This window comes from Nipponia nippon, unplaced genomic scaffold (assembly GCF_047370975.1).
Source record: "Nipponia nippon isolate SJK-2023a ecotype South Korea unplaced genomic scaffold, ASM4737097v1 scaffold_5, whole genome shotgun sequence".
Taxonomy (NCBI): domain Eukaryota; kingdom Metazoa; phylum Chordata; class Aves; order Pelecaniformes; family Threskiornithidae; genus Nipponia; species Nipponia nippon.
The window spans coordinates 48,401,282-48,419,349 of NW_028262369.1; the positions used below are offsets into that span (position 1 = coordinate 48,401,282).

Consider the following 18,068-nt stretch of genomic DNA (forward strand, 5'->3'; position numbering starts at 1 on the left):
GAAAACAGCAAGTGGCAGTGGCCAGCCTGAAACAGCTTTGCTAGAAACCTCCCTGCAGTTGGCAGAGGGAGGCCTGACCACGGTCTGCGCTCGGGGTACGCGCTGCTCTGCCTGGCCACCCCACAGCTGTAAATAGCTGCACACACAGGGGAGAAAGGCTCAAGAGCAGACCAGGTTTAGGGAAACCAGCTCGGATTGTTGTTCCAGCATCGCTCACTGACACCAGAGCTCCCCAGACTGCTGATTTCAGTGCCACCTGATCCGACTTCTCGAATTTCCTGAACACACTTCATTTTCTTTTTTGGGCAAATGCACTCTCACAGAGATGGACATCTGCCTCTCCTCACTGGCACTCTTAACCAGGAGATCCACGTCTCCTAAAGAGCTGACACACGTTCTGTGACCATCCCTCACACTCACCAGTCTCACAGGGACTGGGCCAGGATTAAGGAGGTGACCTAAGCAGGTCCCTCTGCTCTTAACAGTGGTGGGATTATCAGCTGAATAGACTACAGCAGTATTTTTGATACTGGATGCACAGCTCCACTGACAGCCACTTTAGGTCTGCCTGCAAGATGCACGTACGGCTCCTGCTGTGGCGTGCCTTTGTGCCAGAGTCCTGCCTGGAGGAGCAGCCACACTCTCACCGCTCTCTGCCGTCACTTTCCAGATGTGCAAGGGAAACAGAGAATGACAGGGGAATGAAGCCCAGCCCAGCCCTTGTCCTCATCCAGGGCACTGATTCAGAGGAGTTCCTAGGTAAGGGAGGATTTTCCCACATCCCAGATCTATTAAAGCATTCCCCCATGCTGGACACATCCAAGACCGTTCTCCAGGAACACCCCCATCACGTTGGCTCCAGGGCATGGGGCAGGACACCAGGTAAGCCCTTTGCCTGGAGGACAACGCTAGCAGCTGAGCCTCGCCCCAGAGCCCGACAGGATGTGAGTGCTGCACTTACCGCGCAGCATGTTCTGCTGATGTTTCGCTGTGCAAATCAACCTGCTGATTCCTTCAATACACTGGCTCTTTGACTCAACCTCCTTGTCTTTTGTTTTCTTGGGCAGAAACATCACTGGAAGAAAATCAAACCGGCACACAGTGAATCTCTGCCACTCACAGGAGCTGCACCAAGACTTGTCTGGGTTTTTGCATTTAAACATTCATGTCTGAAAATTCTAACTCTAATTTTAACTCCTAAGATCATCCCTGTTTGGCAGGAGTTTGACTGTGTCAGTGCTCAGCACCGTCGCCTATGCACACGGACGTCTTAGCCCTAGGTGTCTCTACGTGAAGCGTTCCCAGCTGATAACCCAGGCCCCAAAGGACACCGTCAGGTTAACTCCCGCTGCTCTGCTGGGACGCCAGGGAAAACAGCTGCACCTGCAGCGGTCCCCAGCCTGCGGACTGTCGTGGGCTGAGGGGATCTGCCGGGCGGCCGCACCACCTAGGGGGAGGTCCCACATACTGCACACGGCTGCCGGGCAGGACCGTGCTCCAGCCTCCCAGCTCTCTGCAGGCAGGTTTGCTGCACCCACATCGGCCCAACGTGGGCTGGGCTGCACAGACACCTGGAGAGCAGCAGGGACTACAAACTGTGGGCAACTGGTGGAGAGGGAAGGCTTTACGAGAGCTAAAAAGGGTCCAGTTCCCCGAGAACTGTCCAAATGCATGAGCAAAGATGTACAAACTGGCTCCACAAACGCTCATGGTGTTGAACACCACTGCTCCAGGCTGGGCCAGCCCTCCTGAAGGATATTTGGAGTGTCTCAGGATTGCTTCTCCCACTTAAAAAGGGGTGTGGTCAGGGGTGGGAGCACTGGTACCAGCAGTGCCACAGCTATGTCAGCCCAGTAGGGACCCAGCTGCAGAGTTATGCACCTGCGTCCTGCAGCCACAGGTCTGGAAGGCTCTGCTGGCCTTCTCCCAGAGCCCCCAAAACCCCTGCTTCCAGCAGGAGCGACTCCCAGGCCCACGGGCAGGAAGATATCGTGGACAGCTATTGGCGGTTGAATATAAATGCAGAACTGCCTTGCTGCTTCCTTGAAAACACTTCTCTGCAGAGTTGTTCTTAATTTCTAACATTTCACATTACCAAGGCCAGGAGCAAACACAGAATTCATGACAATATTTAAAATGCCTTTGTTTGTTTGTTTGTTTGGAGAAAATAAACTCAAACTCATGATTTTAAGAGCACAAGATTAAACAAGAAAAAAGTTAACATCAGGCTTTGCGCTGAGAGCATTTATCTTCTACCTCTTTTTGTCCCACAAAGCACTCTGTGCAAGAACGTAAGAGCTCCTGTAGAAGAGCTTACATTGCTGCTACACTGCTCTGAGTGACAACATCTCTTGTAGGTACATGCACACCTAGCAATGGCTTGGCAGGTCTGGCTGGTGTGTTTGTCCGGCTGCGACAGTGGTATTTTAACATGAGGACACCACATCAAATCAAGCAAAATGTCTGCTGGGGCTGCTGCCATATGCTGCAACGTGATGGGATGCACATACATCCTGCCTCTGTCTGCACCCCTGTCATGTGGCAGAGGAGAGATGGGAGCACGGAGCTGTACAGGCTGCAGGGTCTGCCCTGACTGGTGGGTCAGGGCACAAGCTGCGTCTTACCTAATCCAACACCCCAAACCAGCACGAAAAGGCTCACAAGAACACAGAGAAGCTGTCCAAAGCAGCACACCTCCTGGCTTTCTGCACAGCCATGCACAAGTGTCCTTGCTCTGTTCTTTTGGCCTATACCAACTCACCTGTTCAGCTGCAAGTGTGAACACATCCCCTTTTCACAGCACAAAGAGGAACCACCCTTTCAAACTCTACAGCTTTATGCAGTCACTTCTCATCTACAGACGGACTGGGATTTTGGGGATAAAAATACGACTAAGGTGCTGTAATGCAGGACTGACAAGTCAGGCAGCCCTGGAGTGGCAGAACAGGGAGAGCAGCATTGCATTCTTGGCCTTTGGCAACAGTAAATGTGTTCTCCTTACCTTTCTTGTTCTTCTCTTTTGTCACGACGGTCATGGACATCGTTGGAGTGGTGGCAATCTCACCGCTGGCAGGTAACCTGCTGACCTGGAGGGACCGGAAAGTGCATTTCAGTGTGTTTTTGGTAGTGGAGGGGTCCTTCTTCTCCGGGTCTCTCTTTCTGTCCATGGGTGGAGCTGCAATCCAGTAATCCACCTGCAGGCCCATCAACTCAGCACCGAGGCTCTGGCTGGAAAACAAGAGAAGGTGGTAATTTCTGTGCAGCACTCAGCAAAGTTCCCCCATCTGTGTTTTGTCAGAGTGGCTGCCGTTCCTCACCAGATGGTCAGAGGACAAGCGCCCAGCTCTTTAGGAAATCAGGCAGCAACATTTTGTAGTGAGACCCAATAATCACAAAAGCACAAGTCATCCCTCAGTGAAGCAGTCTGGGTCATGTTACATGGTGGCATCAGCTTGGCAGCACAGAACTGCAATGAGCTGAGACAAGCTGACCTGCCGCGCAGCCACAGGGATGAGCAGTGGGAATGGGAGCAGACAAGCCGTTTCCTAACGTGATGCTGAGTTCAGTGACCCAGCCGGCAAAGGCAGCCCCTGAGGTGGCCCAGATCACTTCCAGTTGTTGAGTGGGGAAGAGGGGCTGTAAGCACCTTGCTGCTGCCTCCTGAGCACTGATGAGTTAATGACTCTGGCCAGGCGCAACACTGTCAAAATCATCTCTGAACCAAGGCAAACAAAGAGCTGGTGGGTCCCTGAACATTAGGCACTCAGTTCCCAGCCCCCCTGACTACTTCCACTTCCTACGTCCGTGAGCTCTTCCTGTCACCAGTTGCTTCCCTTCCTGTCCAGATGCTCCACCAGCTCACACAGGATCTCTGCTCCACCCAGGTCCCTGTAACAGAGTTGGCACGGGGCAATCCACCCCATGACCCCGCTGCGGGCTGAGGAATTCCTGTGCTGGGAAAATGCTCTGCCAGTCCTCTGATGTTTGCTAAACGACAGCAGATTTCAGGACACGATCTGCCGTTGAAAACTCCCGCGCATCGTGTGGTAACAGACATGCGTCACCAAAACACACTGCCAGCCTTCTTGAGCCAGAAAAGGGAAGATGAGCAGCCTGGGAAATTCCACCCCTTGCCTGCCCCTGCCTCTCACTAGCTAACCCTGAGTGGAGCAGGGGTTTATCATTCAGCAGACCTACAGTTGACATCCTATACTTTTTCCTACGCAATGACAGAGTGTTGAATAAGTACTAGACAAAAAAAATAATTTATCTACCAGTCTGTGTGCCCTGTTCAAGAAATGGCAATTGTTAAGGAAGATGAATCTGTGATCTTGAATGAAATATGCATCCCTCTACACCACCTGTCTAATAAGAAACTCTCAAGGTAAATCAAGGACGGCCCATCGTTAAGGTCCTCTCAGCAAATCATTTCCTTTTCTTTGCCACTTATTCAGCTGGAAGCCAGACCGCAAAGCAGAGTTCATCTTTTATCACCAAAACCAGGTTTTGGGTTCTCAGGGCAATTTCAGAAGTGAGATACTTTAAGGATGATGTTTTGGAGATGCAGCTTTGGATTTTAAGGCTCCTTTGCATCACATTTATTATCTCAGTTGTAAAGACAAAGCATCCTTATGTTCACCATGCCCAGCCAAGATTTTCTATTCCATTCCCCATTAAACATGTGGCTTAATCTTTCAGTCTGGGTCACCCTCCACCCCCTGTGCTGTCAACATACAGATCAGTGGAGATGGAACAATGTTGAACCTAAACTTCCTCATTTCTTGATGATTTTACCACACAGTGTGAAACCAAAAAGTACTGGATTCCTAGAGCCAGGGTGTCAACTTCAGATATATCATGTCCATGGCTCACAACTTTAATAGCCTACACTCCTGTGGGTACAGGTTCCCAAACCACTTCCACCTTTGGAAAGCCCACACATGAGAAGCCAGCACTGCTCTCCAGAGCCTGCGCAGCCCCCAGCTCGCTGCACTGCCAGCCAGCTGCTGCTGGGACCAGCCTGGGGCAGACAGGATGCTCCTGCCACCAAACCACAGGGGGCCAACAGGAGGGACTTAGGGAACTGGGCCTCCTGCACGGGCTAACGGCCACTAACACCTTCCAGTTGCTTGGCACCTGCTAAACTGGGACTTCCACATTTCTGTTTCCTCTTGTTAAAAGGGAACTCTCAAACCAGTTTAAGAAGTCAGAGCTTAAAGGTCCCTGCAGGGCTCTCTGGGGTGGGCAGGAAAGGTTCCCGTTCTGTCTCCAACAGGGACAGTAGGAGATGCTGCTTAGGGAGAGCACATGAGCCCAGCCTCTAACTGCAGAGCATTCCCTTGGGACTTTCCCGGCCTGACAATCACAGGATTAGGGATGTTAGAGGGGACATCCCTGAACCATCCTTTAGTATCCATTAATGGATCTGCTGTCCATGAATTTGCCTAACCCCTCTTTGATCTGCTGATCCTGCTGCCACAGAAGTAGCAGAGGCAGACATGGTCCCAATATGCCTTTCCTGCTGTGTGAGGAAGTCCCTTCCTTTCTCCCTTTTAACTGACCTCTTGCCATTGTCACTGTGTGCCCCCAGGTCTTACACCACAGGTTTGGTGAACAACAGTTCAACATTCAACAAACCCACCACCACTGTGATTTTGCAAAACTTGAGCGGCTTACCTCTTTCCCCTCCTCCCCCAAACCGCCACATCCAAGCGCTCCTATTCTCCCCTCACAAGGCTGCTGCTCTGTCCCCTAGATCTTGTTAACTCCCCTGAACCTTTAACTTCATCATGTGCTTCTGGGTACCAGAACTGCACACAAAGCATTAGACAGCTACACCAACATTTTGTGCAGCAATAAAATGAGAGTCCTGGCCAGGGCAATTCTTTACTGGCAGTTTTCTAGTGGTTTCCTCCCTTCACCCCTAAAAATTTCAGCTAAGACAGAGCTTCACGTTGCCTACATGTGCTGTCTCCTTACTGTTTTGATACGCTTTCAGGAACATGCATGAATGGGAACTGCAATTCCACTATGCCACCTTACAACTGTCAGCTCTCCCCTCACAGAGAAAAAGCCTGCTCCTTCCACAGAGTCGCTCCGACCTTACACTTGCTTGGTCCTTAAAAACATAAGAATCGTGAGGGATTAGACTAGCACCCACATGTATTAGGGCCAGTATTTTCTTTGGCTACATATTTCTCCAAGAGAATCCAGTCTCAAAGGGAAAATACCAGCAGATGGAGAACACAAACCTTCCCAAACAGGCTGCCATGATGGCTCATCAGAATCAGGGTTGCTGCCAGACTATCAGAAACAAGGCTGCCACTTCTAGTTCAAATGTGGCTGCCCTTGACAAGTGCAGCCTTCCCATCAGGTGCAAGATCCCCTCTGCCCTCCCCAACTCCTTGTCAGCCAGCAAGGACATTGTCACTCCAGAGGCAAAAGAGGTGAAGGGGAAAGGTGACAACTTCAAGTGTTTCCTAGGGAGTAAGAAAGCACAGCTATGGGTTTTCCTTTAGAAGAGTTTTCCACTCTCACGTATATGTCAGATAAGACAGCCAAGGGAGCTGTAAGGAGACAAAACATGCTTTACCTTGAGGACGAGAAGCTGCCTGTGACAGACGGTGAGGAAGGTGGTGTGGGGGAGGCTTCTTTCACAGCCGGAGACACAGAAGGTGGGGTAGAAGAAAGGACACTGGAGCTTGAGGGAGCTGCATCATCAGAGTCACCTTGCAGAAAAGAAGTCAAACTGTTTGTCTGGATTCGTCTCACAGCCCAGCACGTGCACGCTGGGATAGCTCAGTCTCTTTGCCCACGCTCCTGCTGCACAGGTTTTGTTCAGACTTCATCCAGACATCAGGTAGCCCATCAGTTCTGACTGCCTCCACACTTAAATGACGGGACTTTCTATGTCTGGGTAAGAGGCAGGCACAGACATTCACACTTCTCTGGGCTCTCCACCTGCATCTGCTCTCCTGGGGTTTGCTCGCAGCTGATTTTGAGCCTCCTGCACAGTCAGAGCCCAGCCCATTGATCCCTGCTGGGGAGTTTCCCCTTGCAACCACTGCAGGGCAGCACCACTCTTGGAGAATCCAGTACCTCTGGGCTGATCACAGGGATCTCCCTATTCCCTCTGCTTCCACCCTCCACAACCAAGGCATCATTCCTTTCATGTTAGCCCTTTCGGATGGTGGGAGCACTGTGGCAGCAAGGAGTGACTCACAGAAGGGCTGCCTCCACACACAAACCTATGTGTAACCCAGGTCACAGGAATCTGGGTTTAACAGTGAAGCAATATAAGAAACAATCCCAACAGTTGAGAAAAAAAATACTCCTGCCTAGTAGTGCATATGAAGGAGGAGAAAAAGTTCACACTGATAAAATAGCACTACCCCATGTGTGTAAGCAGGCAGTACCGTGTAAATGAGCTTTGCAGTCCCCCATTAAAAAAAATGGGTCTAAATTTGTTGTCAGATTGGCAAACTGGTTGCCTATCCTGGAGTTCCCAGTGTTAGGCACATGTTTGAGATTGATTTTATTAGGCAATTCAGCCCAGTGTAGGGAGACAGGCACGAACTTCCAATGATTTGCCTCCCCAGTTTGGAGCAGGAGCCTCAAATAACCACAGCGGTGAATCCACCCCACTGAGAACACACATAAGAAAAATGGGTGTTTGCACATATATGAATGGAGCTTCCCTGGATGAGGGTGTGGGAATTTCAGCTGGCCTGAAGCTCCTTGTAAAGTAACAAGAAAAAGGGCCTCTTTCCAGAGAGAAGCCTCTCTTTCTGCGGACAGCCGCTGGGAGTCAAGGCAGTGGAACTGGGAGCTACTAAAATCCAACCCCACCTTACAAAACTCCAAGACATCAGCAGTGGACAAGTCTGTTCAGCCTGTGAAGTCAGGCTTCCACCACCTGTATGACACAGAAAGCACATACAAGATGCTTGTTACCTGACGTTGCAGAAGATTGTTCCACTATTCCAACCTTCACCACCTAGAGGGGGGCAAAAGAGAAGAGCTCTATGAAACAGGAGTCCCCTGAACTTTGGGAACCCCCAACCCCCAAACTAAGCTCATCCTTACAGCCCCCTTGGCACTGTCCCTGAAGTCAGAGTAGTGTTAAAGTATGTTAAAAAGCAGAGTCTTCTAAGAGCCGGGCAGGTCTCAGCAGTGTCCAGCCAAGCAGTACCAGCTCACAACCCTTCCCTGACCTATGCAAAAGACAGCACAGACCCTACGGAGCTGTGACAGATCTGCACAGCTCTGAATAGCCCATCATCAGCCCCAAGCTATGGCAACACCTGTGGGAATAGGGCAGGGAGGAGAAAGGAACACAAATATCCCATTAGCATTGCTTTGATACACCTACTAATTACAGACATATTGCTTCCACTGCACAAGTGCAGTCACTTCTAGGGTGCAGCATAGTTGGGGTTTGTTAGGAAACCACAAAAGCAACAAAGTACGGTTTCTGATCAGAGTTTTCTAGTCTCCAAGCAAGGGAAGTGTCCGGCAAAGAAGATAAAGCTCCTAGCAAAGCCTCTGGGCACAGACATGGATAAACTGCCACCTGGACAGGTCAGAACGATCTCAATCACACTGTAATAAGGATACAAATGTGCTCTGATATGGCCAACCACCAGCTAGTACATTTGGGTTAACGATAAATGCCACTGGCAAGAGCTTGTGGAACAGAGCATGCTACAAACACAAGCTCCCAAGAAGACACTATGCCTAGAAAGATAAAATGACCCTTGGTGATAGAAAAGCAGAGACCTTCTGCAGTGATAACCTGCTATGGTGCACAGGGATCATTACTCTCGACATTGCAGAGGAGAGACCCTTCTTAAGGTCCTTAAGAAACTTGTATCCAGGGCTAATGTGCATCCTATATAAATGTTGACAAATGGGAAAGAGCTGCAAAGGGATCTCAAGTCAATAAAACCTGCTTTAGAATGAGAAATGATGTCACGCAGTCTATTTAGTTTGAAAACAGAAGATCGTTAAGTTCAGACATGACCATGTCTAGACCACATCTCTAGGGACCACATTTCTGTGCTATAGGATCAAGAAAAAGGACCTAATCATTAGAAACAAAAAACTTTGCACAGTTTGGAGTGGCAGGGTGTATGCTTAACACTAGATCTTGGAGAGCTGTCAGGCTCTCTGGTGGATTCTCTGTTAGCTCCAGTCTTGGAGAAGCCATCGTGGACTCAGCAGTGTGTGCAGAGGTTCCCTGAGGGGCCACTGGCTTGGGAGGAGGAGACTGCAGCTCAGTTTGGCCAGTCTCCATCCAAAGGGCAACAAATCAGGGTCTGGAGTCCAGCAGCCATTTGTGCTGTATGTGTTAAATGCCAAGAGGACGTTTCACAGACTGTAACTAGCTGCGAGCAAGAGGAGGTGAGGCAGAAAGAGACAGAAAACTGCCTAAAGCCACCTTGATCTGCAAGCCAGACAGGAAATCTCTTCTGGCCTCTTCCCCCTTGCTGGCTGACTGAAGATGCTCAAGTTCAGACACATGGGAGGAAGACAAGGTTAAACACTTTCCCTTCCTTCCACTCAGGGAGGTGCTTGAGACTGCTGACGTCCCAACAACGCCTCCGCCTCCACCCAGGAACCTGCAGCAGCCAGCCCCCTTCCCTTCAGGAAGGAGGCACGTCCTGTTAACTCTCCTGGCAACTGGCTGTCGGCACAACACAGGTGCATGACCACGCAGCCTCACCACCCGACCCTGGCTTTTGCGCCCAACGGGCCCCTTGTGAGGCTCTGCTTCCATCACTTCAGAGCCCGTCTGAGCAGCACGGCACTGCCCTGCTCGCTTCTGGGTCAAAGACTGCACAACCCAGCTGCAGGACGTCAGTTTTTGCACCCTAAAAGCCAACAGAGTCCAGCCAACGTCAGGAGTTGCAAACCCGAATATTGCTGGCTCCCTCTTCCTTGGCCAACAGCTCCAAGCAGGCTGCAGCTGACGGAAAGAGCTTCAGTGCTCATGTTCAGCCTCAGACTTTGTGAGACACCTGCAACTGGCCTTTCAGAGTCTCTTCAGATGTGTCTCACTGGGAATTACTGTGTCAGAAACACTTCAGAAGCAAGAATAAGCAGCACTGATTTGTCCCTCACCACCAGCCGACATAGGAAGTCAGTCTGCGTTCAAGGCAAGTTTTTTTGAGGGCTGGCAGTGTTATGCACGCAACAGAGCTGTTCACTCTTCCCACTTTCAGACAATCAAATCCAGACTGGAAACGCATTGCTAACATCAGGACAACAATCGTTTTAGAGTAACTGGACAAACACTGAGCCCCATTTGCTTGCACATAGCACTGAACTAAATCAGCCCCAAAGAAAAGCTTTGCAGAGCCTAGCAGCTATAGTGAGACATGTCTAGGAGCTTCCAAGCCCTTCTGGGCTTTTCATGTTACTGGGAAAGGTGAAACAACTGTTTCATAACAACAGTTCTTCACCAGCAATCGCAGTTCATGAGAGGGACAAGATCACGGCAAAGCTCATCAGCAGGGAACAAATTGGGAAGATGTGTCTCTCCACTTTTGCGGAAGACATCTTTCCTTCAACAAACAAAAGCAGACTGTCATCTCAGGAACACTGCAAAGAGAGACTCTCACTCCAAAGAGACACCAGAGTGAAAGCAGGGTCAGCCTGAGGGCAAGAGAGACTAAGCTCCTTAAACACCTTGGGATTTCAGATTAGCTCTGACGCACTAACAGGGACAGAAATGGGAACGCACACAAGTCAGCTTAACACAAAGCAGGCAGAACAAGACAGCCAGCATGTAAGAAAGAGAAGCTACAGGAGAGCAGCAAAAACTGTGAAGAGGACATCCAGTAGCTGAAGAGCAGTCAGGGGATATCCTTTTGTCCACAGGTCAATGACTTTATACCTAAAACTTAATGAACTGAAGAGCATGATCAAATACGAGGAGGGAAGGTAGAAAAGACAAAGTACACAGTGCACAAAATACACTGACAGAAGCACAAACACACCCCTGCCTAGCTACTCTGCACTTGGCCACCTGAGCTGGGAACATTTAAAGATAAGGACAGGAGGAAAAGCCAGGGACTACTATCCCAAATACACATTCACATAATAAAATATATTAAATAGCAACTGCCCCAGACTCAAACTTAACAGTGGTATAAATGATTTCCCTGGTGGGATCCACTCTCCGCTTCCCAGGAGTGGATGGGATATAAAGAGGACTGGAGACCGTTCATGACAAGCACACAGAGGACTGACACTGGAATAGCAAATTTGGCCAAATCAATCACCCAGGGCAATGCTGGGCACAGCAACAGAGATCCAGGAAAACATCACCTTCCTCTGCACGTGGCCCAGCAGCAATTCTCCACCAACTACGTACGTGCTTTGATCTGCAGCAAAGACAGGCTGTGGATCAGAGCACTTCAGCGTCACACTTTCCTCTCTGTACTGAATGAACAAGGCAATAGCAAGGCTATGGTGCCGGCTTCAGTGCTGGCAGGCATGCAGCACAGAGCTGCCCAGAGCCAGCCGCCTGGAAAGTAAAACACACCCTGTAGTTTGTTAAGGGATCTTAGAGGTTTGCTTACACACCAGGCAGTTGCATCCAACCGTCAGATCCTCATGCTGACACTCTACCTTAGAGCACCCTGTGCTCCTCCTCTACCCCAGAAACCAGGTAAGTTTGGATTAACACTGGTGGACATATTCCAGCTGGCTTGAGACAGCGTAACTAAGGTAACACTCACCCCGACAAAGGGAATGAACTTCTGCGAAGACTCTTCATCAGGGCTAAAGGCAAAGAGAAAAAGAGTTGTTAACAGCTTGCTTCCACACCGGGCACAATACTCACTTTATATGTTGCATTCAAGCATGCAGCAGGGACGGACAGTATGCAAGCGCCAGTCCAACGTCTCCTTTCAAGGCCCCCTGCCAGCACGCTAAGAATCTGCATGGGCGGGGAAGAGCACACAGCTTACGGCACATCTCTCAGGGGAAAAGTCTCTTCCTCCCTCCCTCACGCTTGACAGAGAAACATGCTTTAATGGCATGGCAGTCATTACAGACACACGACCTCCTACTGCAAGGAAATGGATCTGTGCCACAACAACACGGAGAACTGTGCGTTACTTACTAGTCCCTGAAGCGCTCTGCACGCATGGCCTTCACGCGTCCCACCTTTGGAGTCATGTGCCATACCTTGCATATCCCAGCATCGCTAAAGCAGTTAGCCTGCCACGGGGTTACAAGCCGTGACACGTGGTTATTTGTATAGCACTAGCAAGTATGCACACACACACACGCTCATGCACACAGATACACGTTCCCTGCCGCTGGGAGCTTGCAGTCCCTTAGACAGGCACACTAGAGAGGTCAGGCACCAGAGCACACCGGGTAGATCAGGACACCAACTCGAGAACAGCTAAACCAAACCGAACAAAATGCACACCATGTCCCAGAAACAGCTGAAGACAACACTACACACATTTTGAAAGCAGGAAGGCATCAGCCCCTCCTGCTCTGGCCCTGCCCAGGATTCAGAAGCCAGAGGGTGGAGAAGGGCCAACAACAAAGGCCACAGTCAAACCTAGCAGGAATTAGGGAGAGACTCAACAAAGACAAGAGGGGGAAGACCTGCGTGAAGAGGAAGGCAGGCTGGGAGGGCCTGCAGAGCCACCGCTCCCTTCAAGGGCGACAGAGATGAAGATGGACCCACAGGGTGAGGAGAGGACTGCAGGAGCACGTCCATGTGTTCGGAGTAATTACAGTTCAGCAGTGGAAGTGACTGCATGGGCAAGACACACAACGCTTCTCAGTGGCCAAGCACAGGAAACAAGTAGGAAGCAGACAAACAGCGAGATTTCTCATGTTTCTCTTTTTGTGCATCCCTCAGCGCTCAGAGCACTGCAACATTCGGAGAAAAAATATCCAACATTGCCTTCATCCAGAATATTGCTGGGTGCAGCACAAATACTTCAGGAAAGCAGGTATTTCTGTGCTGTTTCCCGCACAGATCGGAAACACACCAAATGCACAAAGGTTGCCAACCACTGTGTGATTAGCACGGGCTGGACAGTTTCCTCTAAGCCCTATGGAAAGAATGGCATAGAACTGCAGCAAACACAATTCAGCCAGAGCTCCCTCTCAGTCCAAAGCAGAGCGTGCTTTTGAAAATAGCCTCTCACTTTGGCTCAGCTCTGCTTACTCATTTCTAAGGCAAAGCCAGAGGCTTTGCTCCCTTCCTACCTCACAACCTCAGGCACTGCACCTTCATTCTTTCCCCAAAGCACACAACTTCTGTGTTGGAAGCCAGAAAGGTCACATCTTTCCAAACACGGCTGCAGGCTCCCCAGCAAATAAATCTCCCACAAACATGACATTTCCAGCTCCAGTTTTGCAAAGGAAAACAAGAAACCCACAGAGCTGTTGGGAGAAGCACAGAACAGAGGCTCAGCTTTCTTCTCATTTCTTCAGCTCCATGGGCTGAGAAGCAGGCAGAAGCGAATCCCGCTGACCAAGTGAAGGAAGCACAATAGTCGCCTAGTCATCTCTCAGCTACTGGATGGCTTTGCTCCAAGCTCTCAAAAAAACAAACTATGCCCAATTCCAGCAGAAAACTCATTCTTGTTCCCCCTGGGAGCTGAGACTCCCACTGAGGAGAGCTCAGGGGCAATTCTGAAATAAATCATTTGCTTCAGTCACCATTTATCACAGCTTACAGGGATGCACAGGCTGTTCCTGAAGCAATCCAGCTGGATTTCAGCTCGGCTAGTCTAGTCCTGCCACATGTCCTCTTGGGAACTCTGATCTTGCGCATGTGCCTCTGAAAATGCAGCTTATCAAAACAGCTGCTCTTCATGTGGATGAATGGCAAGGTGAGATGACCGTGCTTGTTCTCCACTTGCTCTTTCATGCTGTTTCCTGATTCTTGTCCTTTGGGATCCCAAAATATTAATCCAGAATCCTTTCACCTCGGTAACGGTCTCTTCCATTCCTCCTACCACAGCCCTGCAACTAAAATATCCCCTGTCTCTGGAAAGGCAGCTCCCCCTTATTACCTAGGCTGCACAGATTCCCAGGCTGCAGAGGTTTTACCCCCACAGCAATGTCCGAGGTATTGGTTTTATCCATAGGGCTTCTGAAGGCCCTGGTATCTCAGGTATAATTTAAAGCCAGACCTGACCCTCGTTTGTGATTTTTAACAGTGTTATTGATACGTCACCTCTATAATTCGGGGGGGGGAGAAAAAAAAAACAAACAACAAAAAAAACCTAAAAACCACACACAAATTCTGGGGGAAAACAAAAAACAGACCTATGCAAAGAGGCTAGAAAGAAAATCTTTATCTGGAATGGGGAGTTGCCTAATTACTATTTTTGCTTGGGGAAATCCATCTACCTGGAATCAGTCCTTCAAAGGTAAACTGTCCAGAAATGGACTTGCAGGCTTCCTCCCTACTCCAAAAAATTAATTCAGATTGAACAAAGACATATAGCCAGATTTATACATTTTAGGACTCTTAGAAAGGAGAAGCAGCCACACCACCAGGAGTTACCCACCTGACAAAGGGAAGGAATAATCTCTGTCACTTCTGGGGCAAAGTACTTAGCCTTTCAGTAAGATCTCCTTTAAAATTTAAGCAACCCAAAACAGATTCAAATTAAGCCAAACACCTTTGGGAGGTCTCAGGTACTACCTTTATTCCAGGCAAGTCCTGCAAGGGGGCAACAGGAAAGAGAGGACTTCTATCAGCGAAGGACTAGCAGGACTCTAAACCATTTCAGGCCAGGCACTCCCAACAACTCTCCAAGGTTCATCTTTGGTATGAAGCATCTGTCCTTCCCACTGGGCAACTGTAGTTGTCTGCTGGCTAAACACTGTCCCGGTTCCACCAAGTCTCCAGTGGTCAAACCGAACAAAGGGATAAAGCGACTCCAGGTCCTCACAACACATCAGATGAGTCGCCTCTCTGCTTCCCCATGAAGCTCCCGTCCAGCACCCTTCATATTCCTACAGCAGGCTGGACATGCTCAACAGGACATCAAGCATTTCTTGAGCCTTGACTCTCCTCTGCTGAACTGCTCTGCCAGGCAAGGGGTGCAAGTAAACTCCTGTTACGTTTCCACCTGCTGCCCAAGGAGGTTCATGCAGCAGCCAGGCAGGTGACGTGGGCACTGCTGAGCCAGAGGAGGGACCGGGTCCATCTTTACCAGCTGTGTTCATGTTCAGCAACCGCTGCAGGGTGTGTTTTACAAGCAGCACGCAGAGAAATGACCTGGACTCTGCCTAGCCACTGCCCTGCAGAGCCTCAGAAACACGCAGTAGGCAGAAAATAGTGTTACCCCTGCTTCCTATTGCCCAAGGACCCTCCACCCAAGGCACTTGTGCTCCAGGGAGCAAGAGTTGGGGAAGTAGTCTACAGCACACGAGAGTGAAGAGCTTTTGGTAAATGTGTAACTAGGTAGGAAATAACCCAGCCCTTGCCCTGACAAGCAAGCAATGCTTTTATTTCGAACAGCCAAGCTGCTCCCCAGATTCGTGCAAGGGCTATCCAGAAGCCACGTGGCATGAGCTGTGTTGGACACTGAATTACAGTGGGTGACACCAGCCTAGGTTCACAGAACTGATCAGCAATCCAGCTACACTAGGAATGAGTGTCTCTCAAGTCTCAGATCTCAAATACTGCAGGGTTTCGTTCAAAAGCAATGCAGAGAGATACCAACATCAATGATACACCCCTCCTAGTGAGAGGCCCACCTCTGCCACCATGGTCTCAGCTCCCCAGATGTTGCCTGGACTGCAGTGTTTCTTGACAATTCAGTAACCAGTAATTCTCCCAGTGCTCACAGTCAGTCACCCAGTGTAACGCAGAGGAGCTGAAATGGCAATTCATTTCCTCCTGAACCCTTTCCTCATTGCCAGCCCCCTTGACTTCAGGTAAGGTCAGCAGATGCTCCAAATGAATGGGACAAAGCTTTCGCACCATTGCAGTCCATCACAGGCAGTACATGCGCCAACCTTTCGCCATGACAAACAGAACAAGGGGACAGGAAGGAGAGCGGAGCTAAGTCAAAATAGGGATAGCTGGCAATAAAGTCATAAAGCAGCTCATCACATACAGCTACGTCCTAAAGACTGGCTTGCCTTGCCTTGGAACACTAGGGCTTGTTTAACAGAGCAAATGCTAGGATACTGGGAGATTTGTCTTGCAATGAATTTTCAGGTAGCACTGCTGTTTCTACACGGACCACTGCCTTGAAAGCTGGCCTTGGAGAAGCCATTCACGTCTGGCCTTGAGGGAGAGGCAGTTGCAGTAACTTTGTGAACTGAGGACAAAATAACAATGTCCAATAATCATATGATTCAAAGCAGGGGATCCTGCAGAACATCGGGGTCTTGGAGGCAGCTCAGAGAACACAACTCCACTGCTAGCATACATCTGTCTCCTCTTTCTTAAGCTCAGAGAAGTCCCATATGTTTGGGATAGGCTGCCAGTAAGAGACTTGTCCTCAATTTTTTGATTACAGAGAGATTTGCTGGTCTGCACTCGGACACTGCACAGCTAAACCCCACCCACCCTGAGCCACTGAGTGCCACCTACAGCACTCCAGTTCCAACAGATGGGAACTGCAAAGCCTTTGCTCAGTCCTTATCCTTTTGGAACTACACTATATCCTCTGATAGCTAGGAAGAAGGGAAGAAAAAACCCTACCTTCTCTGTGTTTTACTGCTCAAAGCTACTCTCTCAATAACCTCTTCATTCCCATTCAGTCTACATCCTGGGAACCCATATGTGTGGTCCAAAGGCAGAGCAGTCATTTTCAACAATGCGTTCTGCCAGCAGATGCCATAGTTTCAAAGCAGCAAGCAGAATTTAACCTAAAGCACAAACTGTGCACCCCAGACCTGCAGGAACTGTTAAACAAGGCACAGAAGACCAGTTCATGGGGGAAAAGAGATAGGACACGGGAGAGGGAACCTAAAAGGAACTGATACCTTATGGTAAAATCAAAATGAAAGCTCTTTTTCCTTTTCAGAAAGCAACCAAAGAAAAAGATAAATATGTTATTATACTTACAACAAAGTGATGTATTAATTTAGATAGTGCTAATGGAAACACAATTTCTGTGTTGTTTTTCACAATACCCTCCCTAAGCTGCTGCCAATGACAGAGTTGCGTTTCTAAAGAAAGCCACAGGGGGAGATAACTGCCCATCAGTCCATGGGAGAGCTTGATCCTCTAACTCACTCTCCAGTTTGCTTACAGGGTACTTAGCTGAAAGTAGAAGTTATTTTCAAGCGACACAACAGAGATACTAAGAGACTGCAGGCTACGCCACAAGTCTGACAGTCTAACAGTCTCAGCAATTTCTCTTCCAAGTAACCTTCTGCAGGGTTTCAGCCTGATTTAAACCTATGAACAGCTTCAGGCATGGCACCACCAAATCCAAAGGGTCTAAAATCCAAATAGATCAGACCAGCTTGGTAAAGTGGTCATGCACACTGCTGGCAGGGCTAAGCGCGTGTGTTGTTGAAGTACATTTCAGATGTTTTTCAACAAAGTACCAAATTGGGCACATTAGAAACTCAAAATGATTAAATGTGTTAGTGACAAAAAAGAACCTGTAACAAAACGGAAGGCAGTGGAGACCAGTGCAGAACCCAGCATCTGAAGGGTGCAGAGAAAGAACAAGGCAGCCATCAGAAGGGGTTCACACTGCACTACGGGTGTCTGAACTCCGTATTGGTAAGTCTTCACACCAAAACCAAAATAGAACATTGAAGCTAAGAGCTTCAGGTACCCTGTGGCTCTCCAAACTTCACCTTTATCAGGTTAACATTACAGAAGTTCACAAATATATGAAGAGAGTGCACTCTTTTTAATGGACTAGTCGGTCTGGAAATATTTTCTCTAGGAGAGCATGAAGAATGGGCTAAATTTTACTGAATCATTTCTGCAAAGTAATGTAGAGCAGAGACGGGAATAGAAAAGCAATATACAATGAGCATTTCCAAAAAGAGGGGAAAAAAGTGACTCTACCCACACCCTTAATCCCTCCCAGTTCTTATGC

At 49.1% G+C, this 18,068-nt stretch overlaps 1 protein-coding gene across 10 annotated transcripts in view; it reads right to left on the reverse strand.

The window, feature by feature from the left end:
- PACS2 (phosphofurin acidic cluster sorting protein 2) overlaps nt 1-18,068 on the reverse strand; it is an 82,981-nt gene that overhangs the window by 5,617 nt on the left and 59,296 nt on the right. For 9 of the 10 annotated variants that reach the window (XM_087731718.1, XM_087731713.1, XM_087731712.1 and 6 more), the window contains exons 19-23: nt 11,745-11,787; nt 7,954-7,996; nt 6,593-6,728; nt 3,002-3,228; nt 962-1,075 (exon numbers count right to left, since the gene is read on the reverse strand). In XM_087731718.1, the coding sequence (XP_087587844.1) occupies nt 962-1,075; nt 3,002-3,228; nt 6,593-6,728; nt 7,954-7,996; nt 11,745-11,787 (563 nt within the window). Of the gene's footprint in view, nt 1-961; nt 1,076-3,001; nt 3,229-6,592; nt 6,729-7,953; nt 7,997-11,744; nt 11,788-18,068 lie in introns of those variants that run through there. The other variant, XM_087731717.1, reaches the window with a different exon arrangement.